This window comes from Emys orbicularis, chromosome 9, assembly GCF_028017835.1.
Source record: "Emys orbicularis isolate rEmyOrb1 chromosome 9, rEmyOrb1.hap1, whole genome shotgun sequence".
NCBI classification, from domain to species: domain Eukaryota; kingdom Metazoa; phylum Chordata; order Testudines; family Emydidae; genus Emys; species Emys orbicularis.
This window is the reverse complement of record NC_088691.1, coordinates 90,936,940-90,964,000: the sequence shown is the minus strand read 5'-3', so window position 1 is coordinate 90,964,000 and position 27,061 is coordinate 90,936,940. Positions and strand designations below refer to the sequence as shown.

The 27,061-nt window shown below is 40.4% G+C and overlaps 1 protein-coding gene across 1 annotated transcript in view; it reads right to left on the bottom strand.

The window, feature by feature from the left end:
- Nucleotides 1-308: 308 nt before the first annotated feature.
- The window catches only part of PRKCI (protein kinase C iota), a 54,132-nt gene continuing 27,379 nt past the window's right edge, over nucleotides 309-27,061 (bottom strand). Inside the window, exons 4-18 of the mRNA XM_065410305.1 lie at nucleotides 26,452-26,502; nucleotides 24,330-24,415; nucleotides 22,115-22,255; nucleotides 20,858-20,912; nucleotides 18,177-18,235; nucleotides 17,585-17,761; nucleotides 16,993-17,090; nucleotides 15,375-15,461; nucleotides 13,422-13,557; nucleotides 7,926-8,013; nucleotides 6,161-6,286; nucleotides 5,252-5,331; nucleotides 2,795-2,884; nucleotides 2,349-2,464; nucleotides 309-508 (exon numbers count right to left, since the gene is read on the bottom strand). Of these exons, the coding sequence (XP_065266377.1) occupies nucleotides 421-508; nucleotides 2,349-2,464; nucleotides 2,795-2,884; nucleotides 5,252-5,331; nucleotides 6,161-6,286; nucleotides 7,926-8,013; nucleotides 13,422-13,557; nucleotides 15,375-15,461; nucleotides 16,993-17,090; nucleotides 17,585-17,761; nucleotides 18,177-18,235; nucleotides 20,858-20,912; nucleotides 22,115-22,255; nucleotides 24,330-24,415; nucleotides 26,452-26,502 (1,478 nt within the window). The 3' untranslated portion in view covers nucleotides 309-420. The remainder of the gene's footprint in view (nucleotides 509-2,348; nucleotides 2,465-2,794; nucleotides 2,885-5,251; nucleotides 5,332-6,160; nucleotides 6,287-7,925; nucleotides 8,014-13,421; nucleotides 13,558-15,374; nucleotides 15,462-16,992; nucleotides 17,091-17,584; nucleotides 17,762-18,176; nucleotides 18,236-20,857; nucleotides 20,913-22,114; nucleotides 22,256-24,329; nucleotides 24,416-26,451; nucleotides 26,503-27,061) is intronic.

Here is a 27,061-nt window from a genome sequence, read left to right as displayed (position 1 = left end):
CTGTTAAAATGCAAGTATTAATGGCTTTTAATGCTGTTTCATTATGTGCCCTAATGCAACACATGCTCTTAAAGCAGTAAGAAGATTTTTCTTTAAGCAGACAACTACATTACTTACAGCAGTTTAAACAGAAAAATCCACTAGCTGAGAGTTAGCAACCAATGGCTGCTTCTATATTAAAATTAGACTTTGGCAAGATTGCTGGTAGATTAACATTTCAAATTTTTTTTGCAACCTAACACAAAAAGTTCGGCATGATAGCAAGTTGTAACAACCAAGATTAAAAATCTCTGACTCCACAGCTGGTGGCAAGTGTAAAATGTTTTTCATTTGATACAAGTGCAACCAAATGGCAAGTTGTTTATCCATGCAGAAAACAAGTGATAGATACAATATATGGCACAGTCCAGAAACGAAAGATCAGACACATTCCTCAGCTGACATCAAAAGAGGATTAATATATTCAAAGCCTTCAAATTCAGATTGGTCAATCTTCTTCACAATATCACTGTTAAAATAAAAACTAGTTAGTATCTTGAATTAACTCAAAATTGCTACTTGCAATATTACTCAACTAAGAGTATCAAAGTTGTATAAAAAGGATTAGGAAACTAAAGCATAAAGAGTTGGTCTTAAACTTTAGAACCCTAAGGAGGACATTCTTTCATAGTCCTTTGAGGAACTGGAGTCAAGAAGTTGCAGGGAAGCGAGCAACAAACAAATGCATAAGAGAACAGGCAACAGCCCTGTTCTGGTCTTCATCCAGGCACCAAAGTAGGCCCAGCCAGTCAATCTCAGTGCAGCAAATTGTCTCACACTAACTTATTTCTTTGCCAGCCTCTAAACACAAAGGCTTCAAACCATGTTCTGCCCTCCCAATGGCTGCTGCTGTCCCTGCTCTTTATCAAAGAGAGGTGGGGGCTGGACACTGCATACAGAGGTGGTGTTCCAAACTTGAAGGAAAAAGGGTATGAGGCTGGCTCCATTTAGGAGAGCGGACTTGGCTTCTCCTGCCCTTAGGTCCTTCTGGCACAGCGCTCTCTACCTAGGTCTGCTAGGTTAAACCCTTTTAGAATGGATGGGGTCTTAAAAAAATTAAGAAACTAGTTACTACTCCTCTCATCAGTGTATCTTCACTTAACTATCTCAAGCAAGATACTTATTTACAATAAGCGTGAGGGGAGAGTTAGGCTGTCAGTCTTTAAGACGTCCTCAATATTTGAACAATAATCATTATGGAACATTTGTATCGGCTGATAGTGCTTACAAGTTACTCATGTATAATGTTCCAAAGTTATTTCATTAAATACTATAGAAAGCCCTCAAGCTCCTAAAATAAAGAGAGCAGTCTGTTTTAGGCTAATTACTAAGGGAGGCAGGAAAGGCAAATCTTACTTGTGACTGAATTTTCTCCCTCAAGCCCTACTGGGACAGCAGGGAAGTCTAAGCTACACTGTCAGCTTTATCTGAGTTAACCAGCATCTGAATGGGACTTTTCAATCCTGTTAAGGTAACTACATCTAACACGACTGGGGGCGGGGGGACACACAAAAAACAAAACCCACCCTTTTTTCCTGTCAAATACCAAGAGTGTTTGAGAGACAAATTCTTAGACTGTAGTGTCCCAAGAAATCAAATGATGAAATTGAAACAACCCCAAAAATCTTGGTTTTAAAGATGGACCAGACTGCAAAATATGGCTTGCGTTCATAAGCACCAACTCAGTGGGTGCTGAGCTCCCACTGGCAGCCCCCCTATCAGCTCCCTCCCTGCCCCCCTCAGTGTTTGCTGCCCACCAGCAGGCCCTGCTGATCAGTACCTCCCCCTCCCTCCCCACCATGATCAGCTGTTTCGTGGCATGCAGGAGGTTTTGGGAGGGAGGGGAAGGAGCGAGGGAGCAACCTGCGGGGGGAGGGGGAGGGACAGGGCCTTGGAGGAAGGGGTGGAATGGGGGTGGGGTCTGGGGCAGAGCCAGGGGTTGAGCACACCCCAGCACATTGGAAAGTCAGCGCCTGTGCTTGTGTTAGCAAAATGGCTCTTTGAAGAGGATACCCTCAAGACTCCACCTACAAAAGAGCACTCATTGACTATCTCCATAAAAATTTTAAACACTTTGAGAGCATCTTTTCCACTCCCAAAGTTTTTGTAATGATGCCTTGGTGTAAAATTTGATTCACTTTTTCCAAGTCTAGAGAGAACCACAGTGAATGGTAGTTCCCACACCCCAGCAGCAGACTGCAATAAAAACCCTGTAGGTACATCTTTTATGAAGCCAATCAAACTGATCTTACACCTTTATAATTTACTAACTTTTTAAATAAAGGTTTTCTTAAGTTTGAGTTACTTACTCATCATCTGGAGTGAGCTGGACAGGTTCATTAGTGAACTGGGAATCAAAGTTATCCAGACCAAATTCACCTGATATATTTGGTTTAAATGGAGGAACCACCTGTTTTTGTTCCATCTAGAAATAAATTAAAGTAAGTAAGTATGAGTAACAGCCTATCACAGAGATTATATTTATGTTTTAAAAAAGAACTGAGTTCTGAAAAGATTACTTAAATTTCTTGTTTGTATCTTACAAATATTCCAGCAAATTAATTAATTAATTTTCTATGGTTACTGTGTGTAAAAGGGTTAATGGAATCTACATCCTCTCTTCACAGTATAGTTTAAAAATAGTTAAAAAAAATTATGAATTTATCAAATTTGGCATTCCTTTTAACTTTCCGTTAAGACAAGCTATCAGGGTTATACTGCATATAACAGAAAAAACCCAGCAGTGTTTACATACCAGATCCCAATCAACATTGCGGAAGAATGGATGTCCCTGAATATCTGCAAATCCTGTTTGAGGATGGCAGCCTAAACGTTCCTTTGGATCCTATGGAAGAACAAAAATGTTTCAAAGTGAAAAATCATTTGGAGAATGTGTGATCTCTAGCATACAATGATAAAGTTACTCATTATAGATTTCATAAGACACACTAATGTCAAAGCTGTAAGGTGTATTAGGCTAATGCACTGGCCAAAGTAGCCCTATTCTCAAATTTAAATTACAAGCGTTTTACTCCGCCTTCAGAAATAAGAAAAATTGCCTAATATACGCTGTAATTCAGTTACAACCTTCTGTATTTGGTTATATGCCGCCTCTCCTCCCCCACCCCACCCCCTTTTTTTTTTTTTTTTTTAGTTAAGATGTGCAAACATCAAAATATATTGCATGCTTGGGACCCAGGTCACAACTGGGTTTAATGTGGGAATTTTCATAGGTGGAGAATGTCTAACAATCCCATTAGAAGACCCCAGGTTACAGATAAAGTTAACTGATGGAAGATTATATTGCTGGCTTCACTGGGAGTCTCCTATAGACTTCCTCGGCTCAGAGACAACCATGCTTCAGCAAGTATAATAGGACAGGAGGAGGGAAAGAGATGAACAATGGAACTTCAAAGGAGAATAGCATCCCCTGAAAAATGCTTCATTACTTAAGCCAAGTAGTGCTTAGTTGGGTACTGTTAAGGATGGCTACCTCCAATGTAATACCATCATTTAAACAAAAAGATTTAAAAAAGACCAAAAGTCAGCATCAAGGTGTGTTTTTCTTCTAGGTTTCCACAGCTATTTTTGTATAACAAAAACCTCCATAGCTCAGATGAGTTGGTAATGCTCCAAATTTAAATGAAGCAATCCTAACAAGCCTAGTTTGTGAACAAATCTGTGGGTTAGTTGTAGGTCAGCTGCAGCAATACTATAGCACAGTGGTCTCCAACCTTTTTACGCCCAAGATCACTTTTTGAATCTAAGGGCAACCCAGGATCTACCCCGCCCCTTCCCACTCACTCCATCTACCCTCTCTCTGCCGCTCGCTCTCCCCTACCCTCACTCACTTTCCCTGGGCTGGGGCAGGGGTTTGGGAGGGCACTCTGGCTGAGGAGTTCGCAGTGTGGGAGGGGGCTCTGGGCTGAGCCTCGGGCAGGTGGTTGGGGTGCAGGAGGGGGTGAAGGGTGCAAGCTCTAAGAGGTGTTTGGGTGCAGGAGGGAGCTCCAGGCTGGGGCAGAATGTTGGGGTGCAGGGTTTGGGCTCGGGGTGGGGCTTGGGGTGCTGGCTCTGGGAGGGGGCTCAGGGCTGGGGGTTGGGGTGCTGGCTCTGGGAGGGGGCTCAGGGATGGAGGTTTGGGTGTGGCCTCCCGCCGAGCAGCACTTACCTCCGGTGGCTCCCGGTCAGTGGCAGGTGCAGCAAGGCTAAGGTAGACTCCCTGCCTACCCCGGCCCCATGCCGCTCCCGGAAAGGGCCAACGCGCCCCTGTGGCGGAGGGCACGTGGCTCCGCACGCTGCCCCTCTCTGCAAGCACCGCCCCCGCAGCTCTCCCGGCCAATGGGAGCTGTGGGGGCAGTGCTTGCAGGCAGGAGCAGCGTGCAGAGGGAGACCCCTGCCCCTGGGACCATGGGGCTGCGCTGGCTGCTTCCGGGAGCGGCATGGGGCTGGGGTAGGCAAGGAGTCTGCTCTAGCGGCAGCCACACTGCACCGCCGGAGATCGCGATCGACTGGGAGATCCTCTAGGATCGACCAGTTGGTGACCGCTGCTATAGCATCTACCCAGTTCCTGTCATTTTTTCAAGCAATTTATTTTTAAATACCAAAGACACTAAATGAGATAGACTTTGTCGTCACATTTGAAAGTGAAGTTTGTCAAGCCCAGAAACATGCATTCAAGTCCTTCACTAACATGGGGTGAGGCATTTTGTTCTGAAATAAGTCTTAAGTGATCTCTCAGAAGTTCCCTTCTGAAATATTCTGGCAATTCTGTTTCAATGCAAAATTCCACACACATCAAGTCCACCTACTTCCAACTATTCAGAATAATTATGATCTAGCAGACCATAAAGTACCAGAGAATTTCAGAAGTGATGTTTCAAAAATTATGGTAAAAATCTGTTTCCCCAATGCCTGGTCAATATGGCCATTCTGTGCATTCTAGGCCTTTTATTTTGTGGTTTACCCATTAGGTCTGAGTATCTGCAAAGTTTCAGGTTTTAAAAACAGTTAAACAGTAAAAAAAAAAAGCCAAACACATGTCAGTTCCATCTATTAAGAATTCTGTTTTAGAATAGCCCTTCCCAGGCTCAGACCTTGTCTGCTGAGCTTCAGCTTAGGGGCAATTTTAATTTCAGTTACACCCTTGTAAGTGTAAGTTGACAATCGGAGCTCTTGAAAAACCTCAGTCCAAATATAGGGCTTTAGCTCTTACCTTGTTAAGAAAACTTTTTAGAACACTTGCTGCTTTAACAGAAAGGGATCGTGGAATACGGATTTGTTTTTCCAAAATGACTAGAAGAATAGAGAATTTAAGACATCAGCACTTTGTATGGTTAAAGTTTCTTCTCTTTGTAAAACATTTTGTAGAGAAAACAAAACACTAAATAAAGTGGATGCCGCTTAATAGCAACCCTAATATAAACAACTTCCTGTTACCAGCAACATTTTGCCAGGAAACAATGAACCAATCCCATCCCATTAATTAATGTTAATGAGATTTGGATACTGGCAATGGCATGCCACGTACTGAACTTTTTTGGGGGGGGAGGGGGGGGGGCGGGGAGAGAAAGAAAGGCCATAGCCACAGGCAGGTTTGTGGGGCTGCAGCCAGGAAGGAAGCACTGGAAGGTGCCTTTCCTGGCAGCAACCCCAAAAAATCTGCCTGCAGCTGGTGCTGCCATGTACCAGTGCTTCCTTTCCTGGCTGCAGTCCTGCAAACCTGCCTGTGCCCAGGGATTGCACAGGAGATAAGGGGCAGACATGCCCACATCCACAACCCTGCTAGAGACCCAGTGCTGCGGACTGGGAGAGGAGGCTGTGGGCAGGACAGCAGTGGAGATGGGTACTGTGCAGAACAGTGGCCCTCCAGCACCCCCACTGCTGCCCTAGCCACAGCCTTCCCTCCCTGGGGAAAGCCCTAGCATCTGAGCTGCACCCATCCTCCCCACAGATAGATTTGCAGGGCTGCAGCCAGGGAAGGCACGTTCCAGTGCTTCCAGCTGCAGCCCTGCAAACCTAACTTCTTTTTGGCAACTGCCAGATAATGGTAACTTTCTGCTGTCAGCCAAAGGATTGCCAATAAGCAGAATCTATTGTACGTTAAAACCTCACCACTATTCACCTTGAAAGAGATAATCTTCTGTGTTTTGATCGGGGTTATCGGAGCTTCCAACAATATCAAATGGGGATCTGCCAGCCATCATTTCAAACATAAGTACACCTAATGCCCACCAGTCAACACTGAAGCCTAGAATTTAAAAAAAAATAAAAAATAAAAACCAGAATATAAACTATTTTATCAGGGAGGACTTATTAAAATAAGTATCAGTGCTAACTATATGAAGAACAAGGTATATTTTACTAATGAATAATCAGACGTCTTGACTGTCAGAAAGGCATGCAATAGTCAAGTTATGACCTAAAGACTACTGTACGTTTAAGGTGGGTGTGACAATGGCAACAGGAGTCCTCTTGTTCATTATGTGCAGGATGGAAGGCAGTACTTGGAAAGGAGAAGGAACGGAGACTTAAAAGGTTGGTGCTGAAACCTTAAAGATTAGGTTCTCAAGTTTAAATAGTAATTTTAGTATTTAAGAGGGAATAAAAAAAAGACAATCTCAGCTGTGTATTAACAGCATTTTTGGTGGAAGGCTACATAGTTATTAGTGTCAAACATTGCAATAAATAAAAATTGTTATTTATGCAAGTGACATCACATGTTCTATTGTTCACTGCTGAAGACAGGTATCAATTAACAGTTCTAGTATCTTGATTCTCCTCAAGGCTGGGACTGCTATAAAGATAAGTCTGCTTAGCCTGGGGAGAATCTGGCAGAAAAGAGGAAGGGCCTTGTGTCACAGAAAATTAAGCACACCTAACTAGTTCTGAAGACAATACTAAGCCATCTCCCTGCTCTGGAAGGAAGGCGACTGTGATAGGTCATAGGGTGAGCCTCAGGCTTTTGCCAGAAATATAAGACCCAAGTAATGCAATGTTCCAGAACTGTCTGCAACTAGCAAAATACCCTTTTGCATTTGTATAACTAAAAGTGGCCAAGTTAATCCTGAAAAAAAGTGTTACACCTACAACAGAACTTGTACATACTGTGTTTGTATAAGTTTTAATAGCTATTACAGGTCACTAGATACATTTTCTTTATGTTTATATGGATAAAGCATTTTAAAATGCTTTACTATCTGAGACCCAATACTTAGATTTATAAGATAGCGAGCTACAGTGAAAAAGGGAACAAATGATCAAGTCCTAAGCTAACAGATGCTTTACCACAGAGATAGGAGAGAGGCAAATTTATCTCGGACCCAGAAAAGAACAATTCTTTACTTTAGAAGAAAGATGAATAAATTGAGATGTGATGAAAATACATAATGAATAGTATAGAAAAGGTAGATTAGGAGTTTCTGTTCCTTGTCTCATGACACAACAAGAGAATATTCTATGAAATTAAAGGGTGGCAAATTCAAAACTGAATTCTCCCCTTCCCCCCACAAAATGCATAACTAAACTATGGAACTCTGTCACAAAACATCATTGAGGCCAAGAAGTTAACAAGATTGAAAAGGGACTGACTGGACATTTATATGGATAACAATCCAGAGTTCTAATAGCTAATGTTAATAAACTGTGGAAAATATTAAAACCACTACCTAATAGGGGGGAATGGACTATCCCATATCTGCGTAAAATGAGGTATCTTGCCCCATCCTGTGAAACATCTAGTGCCGACCACTGCTGGAGACAGAATACTGGACTAGCTGGACCATGGGTCTGATCTAGTATGGTGATTCTTATTTTCTTCCACAAATCATTTTACAAGGAAGTTAATAGAAATGCACTACAGCTCAAGTATTTTATGATGATCAAATTACCATAATCTTCTCCTCGCAAAATCTCAGGAGCAATATAGTTGGGAGTTCCACAGAAAGTACTGGTTGTGTCTCCGGGCCTTAATCCTTCCTAAAAAAGAAAAAGAAAACAGAGGGGAAAAGTTTTACACCATTTGCTAAAAATGCCTTCTACTTGCTGTCACATTATAAAACAACTATACTTTGTGAAGTGACCCATACCAAAATAAATGACTAGATTTATGCATGTAATCTGCATGCAAAGCACTATATTTCTTCTACAAAAATAGATCTGTATGCAGAGTGTCTTCATTGCACCTGTCTACATTCACTGTTTTCTAATAATGGTCAAAGAATGAAATTGTATATTCCCTTTATAGCACACTAGATGTTTAAGTTACAAAAAACCACTATGTTAAATGCATGTTCATTAAAAAACCAAATCATGTTTTAGGCAACAATACCTTAATTACCAATCAGAAATCTGTGTTTAGGTATAATGGATTGCAATGCTTTCCCATGGCATGCAAGGCACAACATCGATCTAAAACAATTTAAAGCAATTGCAGTGTCAGTGGAAATCTGGCTTCATCTAATCTAAAAAGCTAAAAACCACAAAATGATAGTCAAAACACAATTCAGAGAAGCTTCTGTTCCTATTACTAGTCAGCATGACTGATCCAAACAATGAAGGTCAGAAGTTAAGCCCAGGACAGGCAGAAGATGTTGAAGTATGGCTGAGGGAAAGTAATGAGTTTGTTTTTTCCTTCTAGTGTTTAAAACAGACTCCAGTTTCCTATCCCAAACCTTTGTTTGCAGAAGTGGTATATCACAATTGGTTGCATCAAAATGGTGGGAAATTGTAGAAGTGACATTCCTGACCAGGCCACCATTGAATTCAGAATTTTGATGATTTTAAAAAAAGACCTGCACTGTTCTCCAGCCAGTTCAGCATCAGAGTGTGCTTTTAGCACATTTGTATTGATTTGGGTGAAACTAACAGCCTACTGCTTGAACAAGTAAATAGAAAAGTACTGGTATGCAAGAGCTGATACAAAAGAGTGGCAGATTTAACTAATTAATAGACTGGGAATTATCTTTTGTTTTAGAAAGTGCGTGCATTTTTACCTTTGATGAATAAATAAATTTATGGCGTTAAGTCATAGTATGTGTTGTGTTTCACTTCATAAAGGCTTTTATTTTCCCAACTGAGGAAAAAACAAAGGAAAAAAGTAGCGTTTTTTCAGGATTTTGAAGGCAACAGCCCTGATTGCCATGTCCAGATTTCCATCCAATGGATTGGAGCACAATCCTCAGGTCAGTCATATATGGACAGGGTATTTTTTGCTGCCATGGCTATTTGGGCATCCAATAGCCTTAAGGAGAGACCCTGAAAGACTGAAACTTGCTTAATCTGAAGGCAAATACGCTCACTGGACTATGCTCTAGAGAAGGCAAGGAGAGGGAAGGCAGCTCTGCACAGCTGTTTGTCACCACCAATAACTTCTCCAAAGGACCAAAAATCTAAGAAAGTTGAATATTTTATCATTTGGATTCCTAAAAATTTCAGTGTGCTCCACCTGCAGTGAGGGTGGGGCAATCCTATGCTAACAAAAGTGGAATTAAAGCCCTAAATGTCAGTCATTTACACCTTTGCTGCAATTAGAGTTGGTACAATAACTTAATACATCTTTGCACTTTGAGCCTTGCAGCTCAAATCCTCACAAAACTCCTGAGAAGCAGTCAAGTATTATCCCTATTTCTAGAAAAGTACAGCAATGCTAAGTAACTTTTAAAAGATCACTCAAAATATGGGGTACAGTAAGCAACTGGACATATGCTAAATCTCTTACATTTCCAAGAGGCCTAACACTTAATAGTCCACAGAAGTCTCAGACATAAAATTAATCCTTTAAACAGTTTTAATGGAAATTCACTTCCAGTTTCAGACACTATTTTCTCCATATTATAAACATTCACTTTCTGAACTACATTATGTGGGCCAAACACTTGATATTTTTCAAACTAAGTTTAAACTTGAAATTGTAGCTGAGGTTGAGGACCAGTGTGATGGGGCGCACTTGTCCCGCACTGGTAGGGTAACTCTACTCTCTGGGCTGAGGAGACCACGCCCCCTCGGCCCTGCTGGGCATGCTCCGTCTGGAGATTAGGTATAAAAGGGAGCAACTCGGCTCATTCTAGGCTGACCACCGAAGAGGGAGGATGCACACTGCGAGCTCCAGCTCGAGAACTGTAGAAGCCCCAGACAGCGGAAGCCAGAGACACTGAGACTCAGGATGCCCAAGGAATGACCGAGCTGCTGGGAGCCACACAGACTGAGGAGCCCAGAGTCCCCGGGACCACTACACCAGGGACAGGGTAGGAAGTAGCTCAGGGGGACTAGTTATTGTGCGGAGTGGGGTCAGTGTGTTTCTGGTGGATTCCCCACTGATTCAGTGGCAGACATACTTGCCACTAATAGGGCATTGAGCTACGAGCCAGTGGAGCGGGAGATGGCCCCGGGTCCCCCTACCCGGCTGCCACTCATCCCCGGGTGGTGGTCCACTTTCCTGACCGACCACTAGGCCACACAGACCTACTGAAGTGGGCAGTTATACTGACTCTGGCCATCAGGCCACGCTGCCCTGAGAGGGGGCAGCTCCACTGACTCTGGTCGCCAGGCCACACAGCCCTCCTGAACCAGGAGACCATACTGACTCTGACCGCTAGCCTATACAGCCCTACTAAAGTGGGCAGTTAGATTGACTCCAGCCATCGGTCCACACAACCTTGAGAGAGAGCGGCCATATTGACTTTTACCACTAGGCCACGCTACCCCAAGACAAGGAGTGGTTGTAAAGATGTGGCTGTGGGGAAGTAATTATCCTCACCCTGCCCCAAGAGGGTACGGGGTGCACTTGCCCTGTGACAATCAGGCACAGAAATAAAAAACCCTTTTAAATGAAGCTGCTTTCCATGCTTACTTTGCTCTGTTGTGGCTTTGTTTTGAGATATATATTATGCAAGATTTACCATTGAAATACCTTAATAGTGATATGCAATTTATTTAATAGTTATGTGATATTTTAAATAGGTCCCACAGAGTGAGCTTCTTTACTCTGTGTAAGCCATTTGCCCCTTTACAATCTGCCCCATCGTATGTTGTTCTTTACAAAGGGCTGACAATTCTCCACGCTTTTACTATGTAAACAAGATAAAGTGTTGAGTTGGCTCATTTTTCTACAGGTGCTGAAAATCAAGTTAGTCTTCATAGTTGTCCAAGTGTTATATAATACTGCATTGTAATCCATTAGGCTTCCTGAAGACTCACCACAGTTCAGGAACGAACGTCTGGATTTAAACAAAGATTCACCTGAGTGCCTGCAACCCAAACATAAGCTGCTCTTTTTATTTCAAGTTATTAATCAGGTTAAGATTTCACAAAAACTCAAGTAGTGGTCCTTTACTCTCTTGAGGTTACTAAATTTCATGATCTATAGGGATGCTCTCTGAAATACACACATTAATAAGTTTGAATATAGTGAGAACAGGTATATTTGTGATGAACTCTGGCAAATTTCTAACAGACCTTAAAAAGCAACCCAAGGAACACTAAAAGCCTAAACAAGACAGGAACAAGAAACAGCACTGGAACAGGAATTCACAACTACACTTCTTAAACAGGAGGATTTTAGCGTAAGGGAGTGAAACATTTCAGCCAGGCATTTAATGCCCAATAGATGGTGATTCTGAAGAGTGAACAGCTGAGTAGCAGTTCTAGTCAAATTTCAATCATTTGTTGGAAGCAGCTACCTTTCATACCACTGAAACAAAAGCTTAATGAAAAAAATTAAGCAGCTTCAATTGTCAAAAAGATGAAGGAAAGGCTCTCATGACTCTTTTAGGAAAGCTTGTCTTACGTATATCTAGATTTGGTGGAAGATTCTATATACATTAAATTGACCCACCACAATAAGAGACATTCCCCATAAACAATGACTTGGCAGCAAAAAGAACACTTTTATAAACTGCCATGGATTTGGAAGACAAACGCCAATCTTAAAAGCTTTTAATACTATGTTTAAGACAATGTAGTTCTTACTCCTCCCTGAAAACACACACACTGAGCCCAGTTTAAGTGGCACATATGCAGAACTCCACTCGTGGCCTTTAATACGATAGTTGAAACTTGAATGCTCTACCCTGTAAAACTGAAGCACCTGAAAAGCACAAGTAAAACTTTCTGAGATGAGGATCCAGTTTAGGGGAATTGACCCATTATGGTGGTCAATGAGGAAATTCTAATTGCCAGGCATTTTAATTGAATGAACAAATTCATGCAAGCAGACACAGGCTTTCGATCCTAAACATGGTATAAGAACATCATTTAAATCAGAAGTAAACTAGACCATTTTGAAAGCTGAATTCCACTTGTAATAAGTTGTGATTGTATTTCCCTGCCAAGCACCTGCTATGCAACTTATTTTTCTCCAATGCCTAACGATCAGCTTACAACTGAAAAGTGCACAACATGGGAAAGACAAGTTCATGTTTCAGTATTACATCCACAGCATAAAAGTGGACAATGCTATTTTGGAAAGGGGAAAGCAAAGCAGTCTTTAAGAAACATGCTGATATTCCTTACATGACCTATTTTCCGGTTATTTTTAGGGTGAGACCTCTCTCCCCTCCAGTGTCTGAAAGAATTGTTATCCTCATTCTGTAGCCCAAGCATACTTATCTGTCTGCTTTGCCTGCAAGCAAAGTAGTGCCTTAATTTTTTTCCTGGAATTATCTTCAGTCTGGTCTGAATATTTAACTCCTCTGGAAAATGTGGGGAAAAACTACGCAAGGCAGTTAGTTCTCTTGTGGTGCAGAAGCAATGACCAGCAGCCTAGTGATGATCATTTTAGAAAGGGCCTTGCTCCTAACCTGCCTCCAAGACAGATATCAAAAGGCTGTCCCTTCTGTTTGGGCTGAGGCATGCTGGGATATGGGAGAGGCTTGGCCGCCTTTATAGAACTGGACTTCTTTCCCATTCTCAGAAGACTGAGTGGACACATCTCCTGGCTAAGAGACACAGGAAGCTGTTACTCCCATCTACATGTACACTGAATTCATGTATTAGGGTTCATCTGTTTAAAATAACACAAGGCTGAAACATTCATGGGCAGAGGGTTGGGGTAATTCCCTCATTTTATGTTTTTCCATTTTCAGTTTATTATTTTATCCTGCTACATTCTGTGATAAACTTTAGATCCCAATATACAATGGGTTGTAGAACCAGAAGGCAGGAGGTGTTTTTACACATCTGAGTAGTTCAGCATTTCTTGTTCTTCCTTCTAGTTGCAGATGGGATAAAGCCTTCTGTTTCCACATGAGGTGTATACAAGTTGATTACAGACTTAGTCATTTAAAAATTTTAGTCATTTTATTAAATTTTAATAAGCTACCATAAGTTACAAGATACCGAAGCAGGAAGTTTCACATTTTATCTGTTTGGAAAGAATTCTCCCTCACCTTGCACATGCCATAGTCTGTGAGTTTAATGTGCCCCTCAGAATCCAGTAACACATTGTCCAGTTTCAAGTCTCTGTAGATTATCCCTCGCTCATGAAGATAGTTCAATGCTAGACTGATTTCTGCAGAATAAAACCTAGAATGAAGTAAGACACATTGATGACACAAGGTCCCTTAGTTTTGCAAAATAGATTTACAACTACAGCATAATAAATAGTGCAGCAATGAAGTGTCAGTGTAATTCTACTCTGAAAACCAATACTGTTTATTCAGTCATAGCTGCTTATAAGTGCAAAAATACATTCACTGCTGATAGATGTATTGGCTCTGCAGGGCTAAGAGCGAATTGGATTCTATTCCTTTTGCATATCAGAATTGTTGACCAAGTTCATGCTGCAGTGACAAAGTCTGACCTCAATCACACCTGTAACCCCACTGAAGCGGCACAGATGTAAATTGGGGCTGAAGAATTTTCTTAGTAGTGATGATACATAAATAGAAAGAACTCTGTTGAATCCTCAGATCACAGAAGTAGTTTGCAGAGATGGAAGTTGGGAAGATTTATACACACACCCACACCCACCCCCCTACCTACCTTTGTGGGAACAAATTTATCTTATCAATATACAATCTATATGCAACACTGTTAAACTAGGAGGGTGTATCTAGTGGGATCCCACTGGGGTCAGTTCTGGGTCTGGTACTATTCAATATTTTCATTAGTGACTTGGATAATAGGGTGGAGAGTACACACAAAATTTGAAGATTATATGAAGCTGGGAGCAGTTGCTAGCACTTTGGAGGACAGGATTAGAATTCAAAGTGACCTTGACAAATTAGAGAATTGATCTGAAATAAATAAGATGATATTCAATAAAAGACAAGTGCAAGGTACTTCACATAGGAAGTTAAAAAAAAAATCAAAATCAAATGCACAACTACAAAATGGGGAATAACTGGCTAGGTGGTAGTAATGTGAAAAGGATCTCCGAGAATCACAGTGCATCACAAACTGAATGAGAGTCGTCGTCAACGTGATGCAGTTGCAGAAAAGGCTAATATTCAGGGGGTTTAAGACACAAAGTAGCTGTCATGCTCTACTTGGCACTGATGAGGTCTTACCTGTGTCCAATTCTGGGCATCACACTTTAGGAGTGATGTGGACAAATTGGAGAAAGCCCAGAGCAGAGCGAAAAAACCAATAAGGTTTAGACAAATCTGATGTAAAAGGAGAAGTTAAAAAATGGGTATGTTTAGTTTTGAGAAAAGAAATGCAAGGGGGGAGCTGATGATAGCTCTTAACATATTTGAAGACTGTTACAAACACGACGGTGATTGACTGTGCTCAGTGTCCACTGAAGGTAGGACAAGTAGTAACTGAAAGATTAACTGCAGCAAGGGAGATTGAGGTTAGATATTAGGAAAAACTATGTAATTTTAAAATTAGTTAAGCACTGGAATAGGCTTCAAAGGGAGGTTGTGAAATCCCCATCTTTGGAAGTTTTTAAGAACAGGCTGGACAAACAGGTGTGGTCCAGGTTTACTGGGTCCTGCCTCAGCATAGGGGGCTGGACTAGATGACCTCTCAAGGTCCTTTCCAGCACTACATTTCTCCAATTCTATTCTCTAAAATTTTAAATTACAGAGTCACTCTTTAGACTTCAGGGTGATTCTAGTGTGAACAGGACCAAGTACTTCTGGTTAATATTACTGTCTTTATTCTGAATTAAAAAGGTATCTGTAGCTTACAGCACTAAAAATTAAATAGCTACATTATAGGAACTCATCTAATGGAAAAAGGAGAATTTCTTGACCCAAATATCTCCATCTCAACTCTTTTCCATGTGGGGAATGCAAGAGTTGGGAGGCCAGTGTCAACATAAACTTTGCACTGCTGCATCATGTCAGAAACGCAGATTTCATGTGAACAATATTCTCTCAAATTAAAAATACCTGGCATGCTCCTCGGGCAGTTTCCTCTGCCGCTGCATATGAAACATTAAATCGCCTCCATTTACGTACTCTATTACAAAAAATAATCTGAAACACAAAGGTATATTATGCAAAAATGGATTGTTTCAACTTTACGTTTGATCTTCCTTTTTACCCTCAGAGTCCTTGGAGCTTGATAACTTCTGAACAGTAGAACTGACAGGGTCTAGCAAGGACTCTCCTTCCATCTCTCATAATATGGATTGGAATGGGTTACTCCCATTCCATCATCTTATGTTCAGGTCTCCATATTTCAGGGCCTCTCTCAATAGTCAAACAATGAATATTCAACAAAATTTGTCCTGGGGCTTCCTTTATTATTAAAGGAAGGTAATTAACCCTTCCCATGCTCCCAAACCACCAGGGCTTCTAAGTTTCTTTAACAACAACATTTATAAGTGTTATACAAAAACAATTATTCAGATTCCGAGGCCAGAAGGGACCATTGTGAGCATCCAGTCTGACCTCCTGTAGAAGTTTCCCAAAATAATTCCTTTTGAACCCAAGAATTCTACTAGTGAACAACCAATGCTCTGTCTGAACTACCCACTCCCACCAATTATGTGAATGGTTCCCAAATCTACCTCTCTACACCCAATCCCACCACTTAGTCCAACTGTGCCTCTCATTGCCTCAGACATCTCAAAGGTTATCACAAACTTCAAAGCTGAACTTGTTTCCTCCTGATTCCCATCACTGACAACCCAACTATCCTTCATTTATCCAGTGTTGTATTTGACTACTCCCCACCCATATATCCAGTTTCCCACAAGGTCCCTCTAATACAATATAAACAAAAACAACAAGGAGTCTGGTAGCACCTTAAAGACTAACAGATTTATTTGGGCATAAGCTTTCGTGGGTAAAAACCTCACTTCTTCGGATGCATAGAGACTCTATGCATCCGAAGAAGTGAGGTTTTTACCCACGAAAGCTTATGCCCAAATAAATCTTAGTCAGTCTTTAAGGTGCTACCAGACTCCTTGTTGTTTTTGTAGATACAGACTAACACGGCTACCCCCTGATACTTAATATAAACAAAATGCAGTTTCCTCACTATCCTTGCTGCTTAAGCTATCTTTTGCCTTTATTATTTTAACCTTCTCTCTCATATCCAAGCTATCAAATACCACTACTAAAGTAATCTCTCCTGCCACCTCACCACTCCTTTTTGAATTCCTTCATTCATTTCCTATTTAACTGCACCATATTCAAGCTCCTTTCCCTCATCGAGGCCTCATGTAACCTCATCCCCTATTACATCTATTCTCATGTCTTCATACTCCCTCTCATCCTCTATGCTTCTACTTCTTTTCTCCTATACTGTGCTTTTTCTTTTATCATACTGTCTCCTGTGCTTAGGACAGTTTCCTTCTTCACGAAGCACACCTCCTTCAAATTCCCTTCTTCTCAGAATGCTTTTGTTTACAAATCCCACAGATGTTTATGGTGCTATAGTTTTTAGTAATTATTCTGCATTCAATATTTGGATAGCCCTTTGGGATACCTACCAATATGAAAAATGTCACGAAGAAGTGTGACAAATAGACACTTCTGTTCTGTTAGTTTCTGACCTTACCTGCTTTCTGTCTGGAAGCAAGAGTGTAGTCCAACAAGGAAAGGATGATTTGAAGCCTGTTCAAAGACGTGTTTTTCTGTCTGTACCCAATCAATATCCTATTTATAAAAACATCCCAAGCTTAGAAAACAATGTCTTCTTTGATACAGTTTAAATAGTATTTCACCAATAAATACATTAATGGAGATATCATATCTCCTAGAACTGGAAGGGACCTTGAAAGGTCATCGAGTCCAGCCCCCTGCCTTCACTAGCAGGACCAAGTACTGATTTTGCCCCAGATCCCTAAATGGCCCCCTCAAGGATTGAACTCTCAACCCTGGGTTTAGCAGGCCAATCCTCAAAACCACTGAGCTATCCCCCCTCCCCTAAGAAATGCAGTCAGACACACTGAAATGTTTACATCTTGCATCTAGTTTTAAGCTAAATTAAGACAGACTTGTAACAATTTACCTCCATGACAAACTTGCAGCCTTATGCATAATATATAGTGTGATTACAGTAAGGTTTCAAATCTAGTTCTTATGGGTACTATGTGGAAGTTCTTTCTAAAGGAAGAATTATTTAGTCCATTGGTAGAAACATTGCTTACCTCATCATCATTGACTAGTTCTTTTTTCACAACCTTCATTGCATAAATGCGTTCCGTTTTCTTTAATCGAACCAGTAGTACTTTAGCATAACTACCTCTTCCTATAACTCGGAGCAGATCAAAATCTTGAAGGCCCAGACTGGAGGAAGGTTTGCCACTTTCTCTAATACTCATCGCCTATAAATAAAGATTTTTAAATGCAAGTGAGCAACCTTGCCAATATTATAATATATTGGTAACTGCAGATTTTTTTTTTTTTATTTTTTTTTAAGGATATTGGGGGTTTAAATAGTTCATTTACTGTGCTGTAGTAGTAATTAATAATTATCCCGCCCCCTTTTTTAAGAACAGCTTTGTACTTTAAAATGCTTAATCTCTCCTGTCAGTTTCATATTAAAGTTTTACCTGCATACTGAATTCTGTGTCTGATCACAAACTTTGTGTCTCACAAATGGACTAACTTGAGTTTGTACAGGAGTTAAATTAGGTAATCTGTACATAGGTCACTATGTGCTAAGTTTCAGTATCATTTAAAACTGCTAAGATTTCCAGACTTTTGAATAATTAGGTGTACTGCTCTAAAACACGTTACCTCTTTTTCTTCACCAACATGGTCCAAGCTCTCATGACTAGAAGGATTATATGGAATCACTAAAAGAACAAGCAAAAAAAAAATGAAGGTGTTCACTCTATTAAATGAAGGACAGACAGATATTCTCTATTTTTGTGCATGGGAGTTTAAAAAAATAGAGAGGATTACAGTGTAGCAGAAAAGATTTCAGCAAATATTCTAAGGAAAAAAAAAAAAAAAAGAGTATATTGATTTAAAAGTTGGTTTACCAACTAAAAAGCTTTGGACACTATTTCACCCCCACATTGTTTAAGAATCTCCCATTCATAATTAATACAAGACTGCAAGTTAAAAATTTGAACCTCTAAAATGTATGATTGCATGAGATCAGCCCAGATGATGCAAACTGATTTCTGCAGACAGATAATAATAAAGAGAAAAAGAGACAGTGTCTGGTAAATTTTGGTTTTACTGGTAAGAATAGTGACTAGATCCAAGTTTGAAAGTGAAGATTACTATTCCTACTTAGCTACCCCTCCAACTTGATTTCTGTATAAAAGACATTGCCATGATGCTAACTATTAGTTAACTTTATTCTCTGTTTTTGTACAAATCAAACCACAACCACCACATTCTTTTGAAGAGCTACCCTATTTACAGAGAAGTGTAAATCTAAAACATAGGGAAATATTTGTTCTCCATCTTTAACTTTTGATTTAAACAGCAGGATAGGAGATTAAGGTGTAATACAAACATCTGTGCACAAGCATGTAAATAAACAGGCTTAAAAATAGGGATGATTTCCTAATAGCTTTTCAAAATGGGGTCCCCATCAAGTATCAAATTACAAGCTATGATACCCCACACAAATGTACCATGAAACCAATGAGACACCTGAGATACATGGATGATATTTTTGTGCTCTGGACAGATGACAAACTCCCTCAAATTTCCACCACAACTTCAACCACCACCGCCCACCCATTAAATTCTCTATGGAACACTCCCACGCTAGCATCAAGTTCTTGGACAACACAATGAGCTTCAACAATGGAACCATACAGACAGCTACCTTCATAGATCCAGTAACCAACCCAAACATACCAAGAAATCTGTTATCTACACCCAGGTACTCAGATACCACAGAATATGCTTTGAGGAGAAAGTCCAGGGAATACACCTTAATACACTCAAAATCACCTTTACCAAACAAGGACACTCCACTGAAATACCCCAAGACAACCTGCTTCAATTTAGAAATAAAAACCCCTCCAAATGCACACCCCTAGTTGTCACCTTCCACCCCACACTTGAACCCATATGGGGAAATCAAACAGCTAAAACCCATATATGATGGGAATCCCATCCTGAAAAAAATAAAATAAAAATAAAAACCTTTCCTGAACCTCCTCTTCTGGCCTTCAAACAATGCCCCAACCTCATCAGAAGCAAGTTCCCCACAGACCAGGGCACACCAACTCAAAGCTGCACCAGGCCCTGCCAGAACAGATGCAAAACCTGCAGACATCTCCACTGCTACAATAATCAACACCACCCCCAACACACCTTTCAAGATCCATGGGTGCTACACATGCCTATCACAACATGGCACACCTCATCCAGTGAACTAAATGCCCCAACAACAACTATTTGGGTGAAACCAAACAATCACTGTGATCTCAAATGAACTATCACAAGAAATGATAAAAGATAAAAAACACCACATCACCCAATCAGGGCCCTAGCCTGGAGATATATCTTGCATCTAGTTTTCGGCTAAATTAAGACAGACGTGTATCAATTTACCTCCGTGACAAACTTGCAGCCTTATGCATAATAATTCATCACTCTATCTGACCTATCAGTCCTCATCCTGAATGGAAAGCCTGCACAACACTTTCAAAAGACAAGCCTGGGAGCTTAAATTCATAACTTTGCTAGACACTTTAAAAAGAAGCATGGTCTTAAGACAGCAGATTTATGGCTTCTTACAACAACCTTTAACCAGTTAACCCTCCTTTTTGTCCTATGACTACAGGGGTGTTAATAGGCCACTTCACCTTCAAAGGTCCCTTAGCACATATTCTAACTACTTATGCTACACTATCTGTTTGATCTTGTATTTAGCCGTAACATTCTACGGCCAGGTCTACACTACAGACCTAGATGGATATAACTACTTCGCTCAGGGGTGTTAAAAATCCACACCCCTGTGCAACGTAGTTATACAACCTACCCCCTGTGTAGACCGTGCTATGTTGATGGGGGAGCTTCTCCTGTCGACATAGCTACCACCTTCAGGGAGATGGATTAACTACGCTGATGGGAGAAACTCTCCCGTAGGCATAGTAGCATCTTCACTAAAGTGCTACAGTGGCGCAAGTCCACTGGTGTAGCTGTGCTGCTATACATGAAGACAATCCCTAAGTATCTTTCCCATACCTGAGGAAGAACTCTGTGTAGCTCAAAAGCTTCTCTCTCAGCAACAGAAGTTAGTCCAATACAAAATATTACCTCACCTACCTTGTGTCTCTAATACCTTGGGACCAACACGGCCACAACACTACATAAAATTATTCTGTTTGTTCACATGAAATGTTTTAAATTTAACAAATCAATCAACTCTGAAATAATATATTAATTCCGTTTAAAGTACTTGAAATTGCAGAAACTTTATATAAAAATACATTTATTCATCTTACCTGGTTCTATGTTATCTGGGTGCACTGATGACTGATCCATAGGTATTACAGGCTCCTACAAAATGTTCACAGTAATGGTTCATTTCTTGCCTATTACAATTTGTAACAATTAACTATATTGTTATGACTGAACATGGAAGAGCAGATGCACTTGTCCCTTCAAGTCTGAGATTCAGACAGAGCCAAGTTTAACCAGGGGACTCCAGTTCCTATTCCTTTCACATTTTACTTTAAAAACTAGACTACCATAAACGATCTTTATCTGATTAACATAACCTAGTTAAAATTTAAAAGTTAGACTAAACACCATCCATATTGGCATAATTCAAATAGCTATCACAGATTCATAGATTCCATGGCCAAAAGGGACCATTGTGATAGTCTGCTCTCTTGTATACAAAGGCCATAGAACATCCTCAAAATAATTCCAATACCATATCTTTTAGAAAAAAACATCCAATCTTGATTTAAAAATGGTCAGTGATGAATCTACAATGAATCTTGGTAAATTGTTTGAATGGTTAATTATCCTCACTACAAAAAATGTACATCAGAAAAGTATGAAGAAGGCAACTACTTGGGACCCATTCTACTAATTCTACATAGATCTAGATTTATTCATACTTCAGACATACTGAAATAGCAACCCACTTCAGTAGAGAAAAATACAGCAGTGGGAATGGGAAAGACAAAGAAAAGTTCAAATGGCCTTACTAGTCATTTGACTAGTTCAGGGATGCCCAAAATACAGCCTATTGAATTCTTAAGATGTGGCTTTAGTTGTCTCCTTTTTAATAGCAGGGTGAAGACAAACTGATCTGCAATGTTTTGATGATGTCTGACAGGTAATCCTAGTTATCATGATATAATGGGCTAAGTATAGTTGACTCGCTGTGCGGCTTTGGCCAAACTGCAACGTCTGTGCCTCAGAATTTCCCATCTGTAAAATGGGAGCTATACTTTCCCACTCAGTGATATGTGAGGAACCATTTCCCCCTCCCCATGGCATTTTGAAGATGTAGAGCATTATACAAGTAGTAAGTAGCATCAATTAAGATACAGATACAAGCAACAGGAAGGGGTGTACATTTATTTTTTATATATAGATATGCAAGTTGGGTGCAGGTATCAGGCTCCTGTCCAATTGCCACTGAGGTCCTCAGCACTGCAGAGTTTGGGGACCATTGCCCTAGTTACCATTCCACTATGCTATAAAGTTTTGTTTCAGAATAGTTACTAGATAACAATTTCACTTACTGGTTGTAGTGCGTGGCGGCCACATTCAATGTTGACAAGTTTGTGGCACTTCTTGTGAACAAGGAGTTTACAGTTGATACATTTATATCCCTGACGCCCCAGGCCCCAAATTCGGTCAGTGCAGATGGCACAATGAGCTCGCTAAGAGGACAAATCAACAAAATTCAGATTAAAAATGAACACTAAAAACAGGAAAGCAACCAGCAGCATTTTCATTGTTTATATTACAGTAGAACAGTGGTTCTCAACCAAGAGTCCAGGCCCCCGTGGGGGGGCACGAGCAGATTTCAGGGGGTCTGCCAAGCAGGGCCAGCATTAGATTTGCTGGGGCCCAGGACAGAAAGCCTAAGCCCCACTGCATGGGGCTAAAGCCCAGGGCCCTGAGCCCTGCACCCAGGGCTGAAGCCGAAGCCTGAGCCATGTAGCTTCATGGGGGCCCCTGTGGCATGGGGCTCCGGGCAATTGTCCTGCTTGCTACCCCCTAACACCGGCTCTGGCATTTATATGCAGAAAAAAATAGTTGTGACACAGATGGGAAGTGGAGTTTTTATAGCAGGGGGGGGGGGGGGAGAAGACGACTAACAAAAAGGTTGAGAACCTCTGCAGTAGAACACAAATCCCAATCAGGGCCCTAGCCTGGAGCCCTCTCCCACACTCCAAACCCCTTGGCCCCAACCCCTAGCCCCCTCCTGCACCCTGAACCCCTCGTCTCCGGCCCCACCCCAGAGACCACACCCCAAGCCGGAGCCCTCATTATCCTTGACTCCCTTTGCACCGCTTTTGAGGGGTGCAGGAAATACATTTCTGTATTGCAGTTTAAATGAATTACTACTCAAAGTTCTGTATTAATATGCCTAGTAAGAAAACAGTCAAACAACATTTCCTGAATTTTTGTTGTTGTCTGTATTATTACAGACATACTTGTTTTCAATTATTTTGGTAATTTATTTCAAAAATACCGGTCACTAGCATAATTATATTGTGTTATTTTGGCAAACAAAATATGCAGAATTTTAAAATATTGTGCGCAGAGGGTTTTTTTGGTGAAGAATTCCCCCAGGAGTAAAATGGATATAATAGAGGAGGAGCACAAGGTAGCAATAAAACTATTAACATAAAGCAGCAGTTTCAGTACACTTAGAGGTGTTTGTAGGAGGGCCTCAAAGACTGAGCTTTGGGCAATCCACAAAATGACAATCCACAAAATGACGCTAACAAATCAACTGGAGACAAACCACCATAGAGGCGGCTAGTTAGAGGTCACTCAAGAGACTTTGGAAAGAGCTGCTTCAGTGGAACGAAGAGCAGAAACCAGATTTGGAGAGGGTCAAGGAGGGAGTTGGAGAGAAATTCCATGTTTTTAATGAGTCCAGTGGTGAAGGTGGAGAAGATATATTGTGTATGGACCTGTATTATACAAATACTACTCATTACACATTGCAGATTTTCTTACACCCTGTTAAATGTTTTAAACAAATCTGAAAAAAGTACCTAATTTCTTACAGTTAATATGACAAATACATGCTTGTTACTTCTGATTGCTCCTACTCCAGCATATGGAGGCTGGCTGAACACCTCAGTTCTTACTTGCAAACCATAAAGAGAACTCCCTGTAACACAAGTGACTCAAACTTGTTTGTTCCTAGAACTCAAAACACTGACAATGCCTATTGGGAGCTCAGTACCCAGAGTGGTCTGCCAGCTCACAGCCATTTAAAATCAGTGCTGGCATCTAACCTCTGCAAACAATATTAAAAATACTATCAGTGTTATGTACTGTTGATATAAGAAGTAGTTTTTTTGGTGTGCTTTGGATTAAAAAAAATAATCAGTGAATTTGGGTTATAATTTACCTATTTAAGTGCGTAACATTTAGATAGCCCAAGTGGCAAATTTTACTGAAAGCACAGGGTTATCAAAAGACCAAATGCTATAGATTAAGTTAAAAAAAAAAAAAAAAAACTACTTATACTATAGACAAATAAATGAGAGGTGTTGAAGCTAGAAATGTAAACTTGAGTTACTTCAGTATACTTTCTGGTTATCAGAACTTATATAAAAGGAACCACCTTATTTGATATACTGAGGGCAAAGTCCATTTTCTCTAGACAATCTACATTTTAATCTTTGGAGGCAGTAATAGTACAACTACAGAAGAGAAGGACAGTGCATCAAGGTTTTAACTTTGCATTCAACTACCCACGGAAAGTCTTACCCTGTTAAATCGCTTAGCTTGGAAAGTATGACCATTTGCACAATAGAGCTTCCGCCACCGCCGGGCACCACGACGATAAATGGATTCTAAGATAAGTAAAATACAATTATATCCATGCAAGTGTGAACATTACACCATATTCATAGACACTTTATACACACTAATTTACAAATAAAGGGCCCAATCCTGTAATTCTCCACTCCAGCAGAATTTGATGTCAATGGGAATGTCTTGCCATGAACAGAAACTACAGTTTGGGACTCTAAAACCTCTTCACTGAGGTGAGTGCTGCCCCCACCAATCAAAACCCCCAAACACTGATGGTAATTACAAATAATTGCTATTGTCTAAAAGCATTCAAGACTGAGCAAGAGAAGGGAGATTGTCCAGGTATTACAAATATTTGAATAAAAAAAGCAACTATTTTATTTAAATTGAAAGAATAAAGAGGATTGCCTTGATTTACACTTGCTTTGCTGCACTATAATCCCCTGATGCATTGTGTGTTGGCAGCTGTGGGCCTAAAGTATTTTGCACTGGCAGTACCACATTAGGAACCCAATGGATTAACACTGAACCACACAGAACTGCATCTTAAGTTGTTTTTCAAACCCACTTATGATTTGGCAATGCCAGTTTTTAAAAGACTGACTGGTGTCACACTTACTCTCCATGTGTATAGTCAAGCAAATCAAATAATTTTAAATGTGTTTCAATCTATCAGGGACTCCGATACCATGCTAACAAATGCAGTGTCGATATCTTGATAGCTAAAAATATAGCTACCTTTCTATACAAAATTTGTACCAATAGCATGCCTTTTTATAGCTTTAAGCACCCAAGTTAAATCTGAGGCTTTTTCTTAAGGGCTAGTAGAGAACTAACTAGTTAGCAACAGTTGGGTAACGACCTCAAATTTCAAGAGCAGCAGCTGAATTGAGTCTATAAATTGACAACCACTGCTGTACCCAGGAAGACAAAAACATGACACTTCATTACTGCTGAAGAGGACTACAAATATTCAACCAGCAAAATGGTAGCTGTCCAAGAGAAGCAGACATGTAAAAGAAAATTGTCATGTTATGGAGCAAGCAGGAGCAAGTAATACAAAGAGGCATGAGTGGTTACAAATGAGGTAAATGCTTATTCTGGAATGACAAAACACAGCACAACTTTGAGTGCAGCAAGACCTACAATATTAACTCAATGTGCCTTCCAGCACAAAAATTTGAACAAGTTCATGCTGGATGAAAACACGCAACTTGCATCAAGTGGGTTTACTTCTGTTGTAAAGGTTTGAATTGGTTCTCATGAGAGTATGCCAGCACAGGAAGCTAACTGCAAAAATACAAGAAACTCCTAGTTTTCTGTAACCTGTGTAGGAATGTGTGTGAAAGTCCCAATCTCTGGGAGACTTGTCTTCTGTGGTGTCAGAGAAGAGGTATGTCACTATAGCAACACTGCAAGATTCCTCACACTGCCTCATGAACATGACAAGCCTGACCTGGTGGGACCACATCCAAGGATGAATGGGCAGGTTTGCAACCTTAATTTAAGAGCAATGGTTGAATGCAAACCACTGTAAAATCAAATATATTGGGGAGCATGGGGAAGGAAAGCCCCTGCCACCCCGAGCTGCATAATCCATTCAAAAGTTATCTGGGCAAATCCAATCTTAATAGAAATAGTAATTTCAATTGGCATGACTAGGAATTCCCAAGAGTATAATTTAAGAGGTAACAGTAACTCCCTCTTCCACCATTTCATTGAATTGTAAAGCATTTTCAGCACCATATACAATTTTCAGAGTCCATGGAAAGACAGCAATGGGAGAGGGCCTGAAAGGTGCCTGAAATGTAGTTTGATTTTTGGCCATTTCAGCTAATAAGATTGGACAGCACTGTTAGTCATCATGGCTATTCACCCTTGGGGAAAACCAGATAGCCTGTCGAGAAGAGTAATAGCCACATTTCAGTTTCAATTTCTTAGATAGGTTCTATATCAAAGCTTATCAAGAGGAAAAACAAAAAGCTACTATTTTAATCAGTTCAGCTTGTGTTATTGGATATCCGTGCAATGACCATTTACAGAAAGTATTTCTTTTACAAAAATGCCTACTTACTATCTTCCCCTGGACAAGGCATGCCAGGCCTTTCTGGTACACAAGGGAACACTGTAAGGTAAACAATAATGCTCCAGATTAATCTTTTACTTCAGATATAAAGATACATTTTCAAGATATACAACAGTTACAAAAAGTACTTGCATCATCTGGGAAGAAAGTAGATGTCAAGGTCAATGTAAGATCCATGGTGTACAGCCAATGAGGTTCCTTGAAAAAGGCTCTTTTAAACAACTGCCTGAGAGGTCTCCTGCATTCCGTAAGCCACCCGGTACTGAAAAAGTCCACTGCAGACCTCTTGCTATGCTAGAGACTAGGCTTAAGCAAAGAATTGGAGCCAGGAACTTCAACATTCTAAGACTATCCTGACTTCTTCTGTGACCTTTGGCAAGTAACCACCATTCTGGCGTCATTTCCTCATGTAAAATGGGGATTACAATATCTCCCTCACAAGAACATGAATGATTAATGCAAGTTTGTTCATCTGATATTATCATGGACACAAAAACTGGCTTCAAGTACTCATCAGAAGAGGCTGTATTGCTACCAAATCTATAGATCAGACTTTCCAAACTTTTTCTATAAGATGAACTACATTGTAACAGATTTT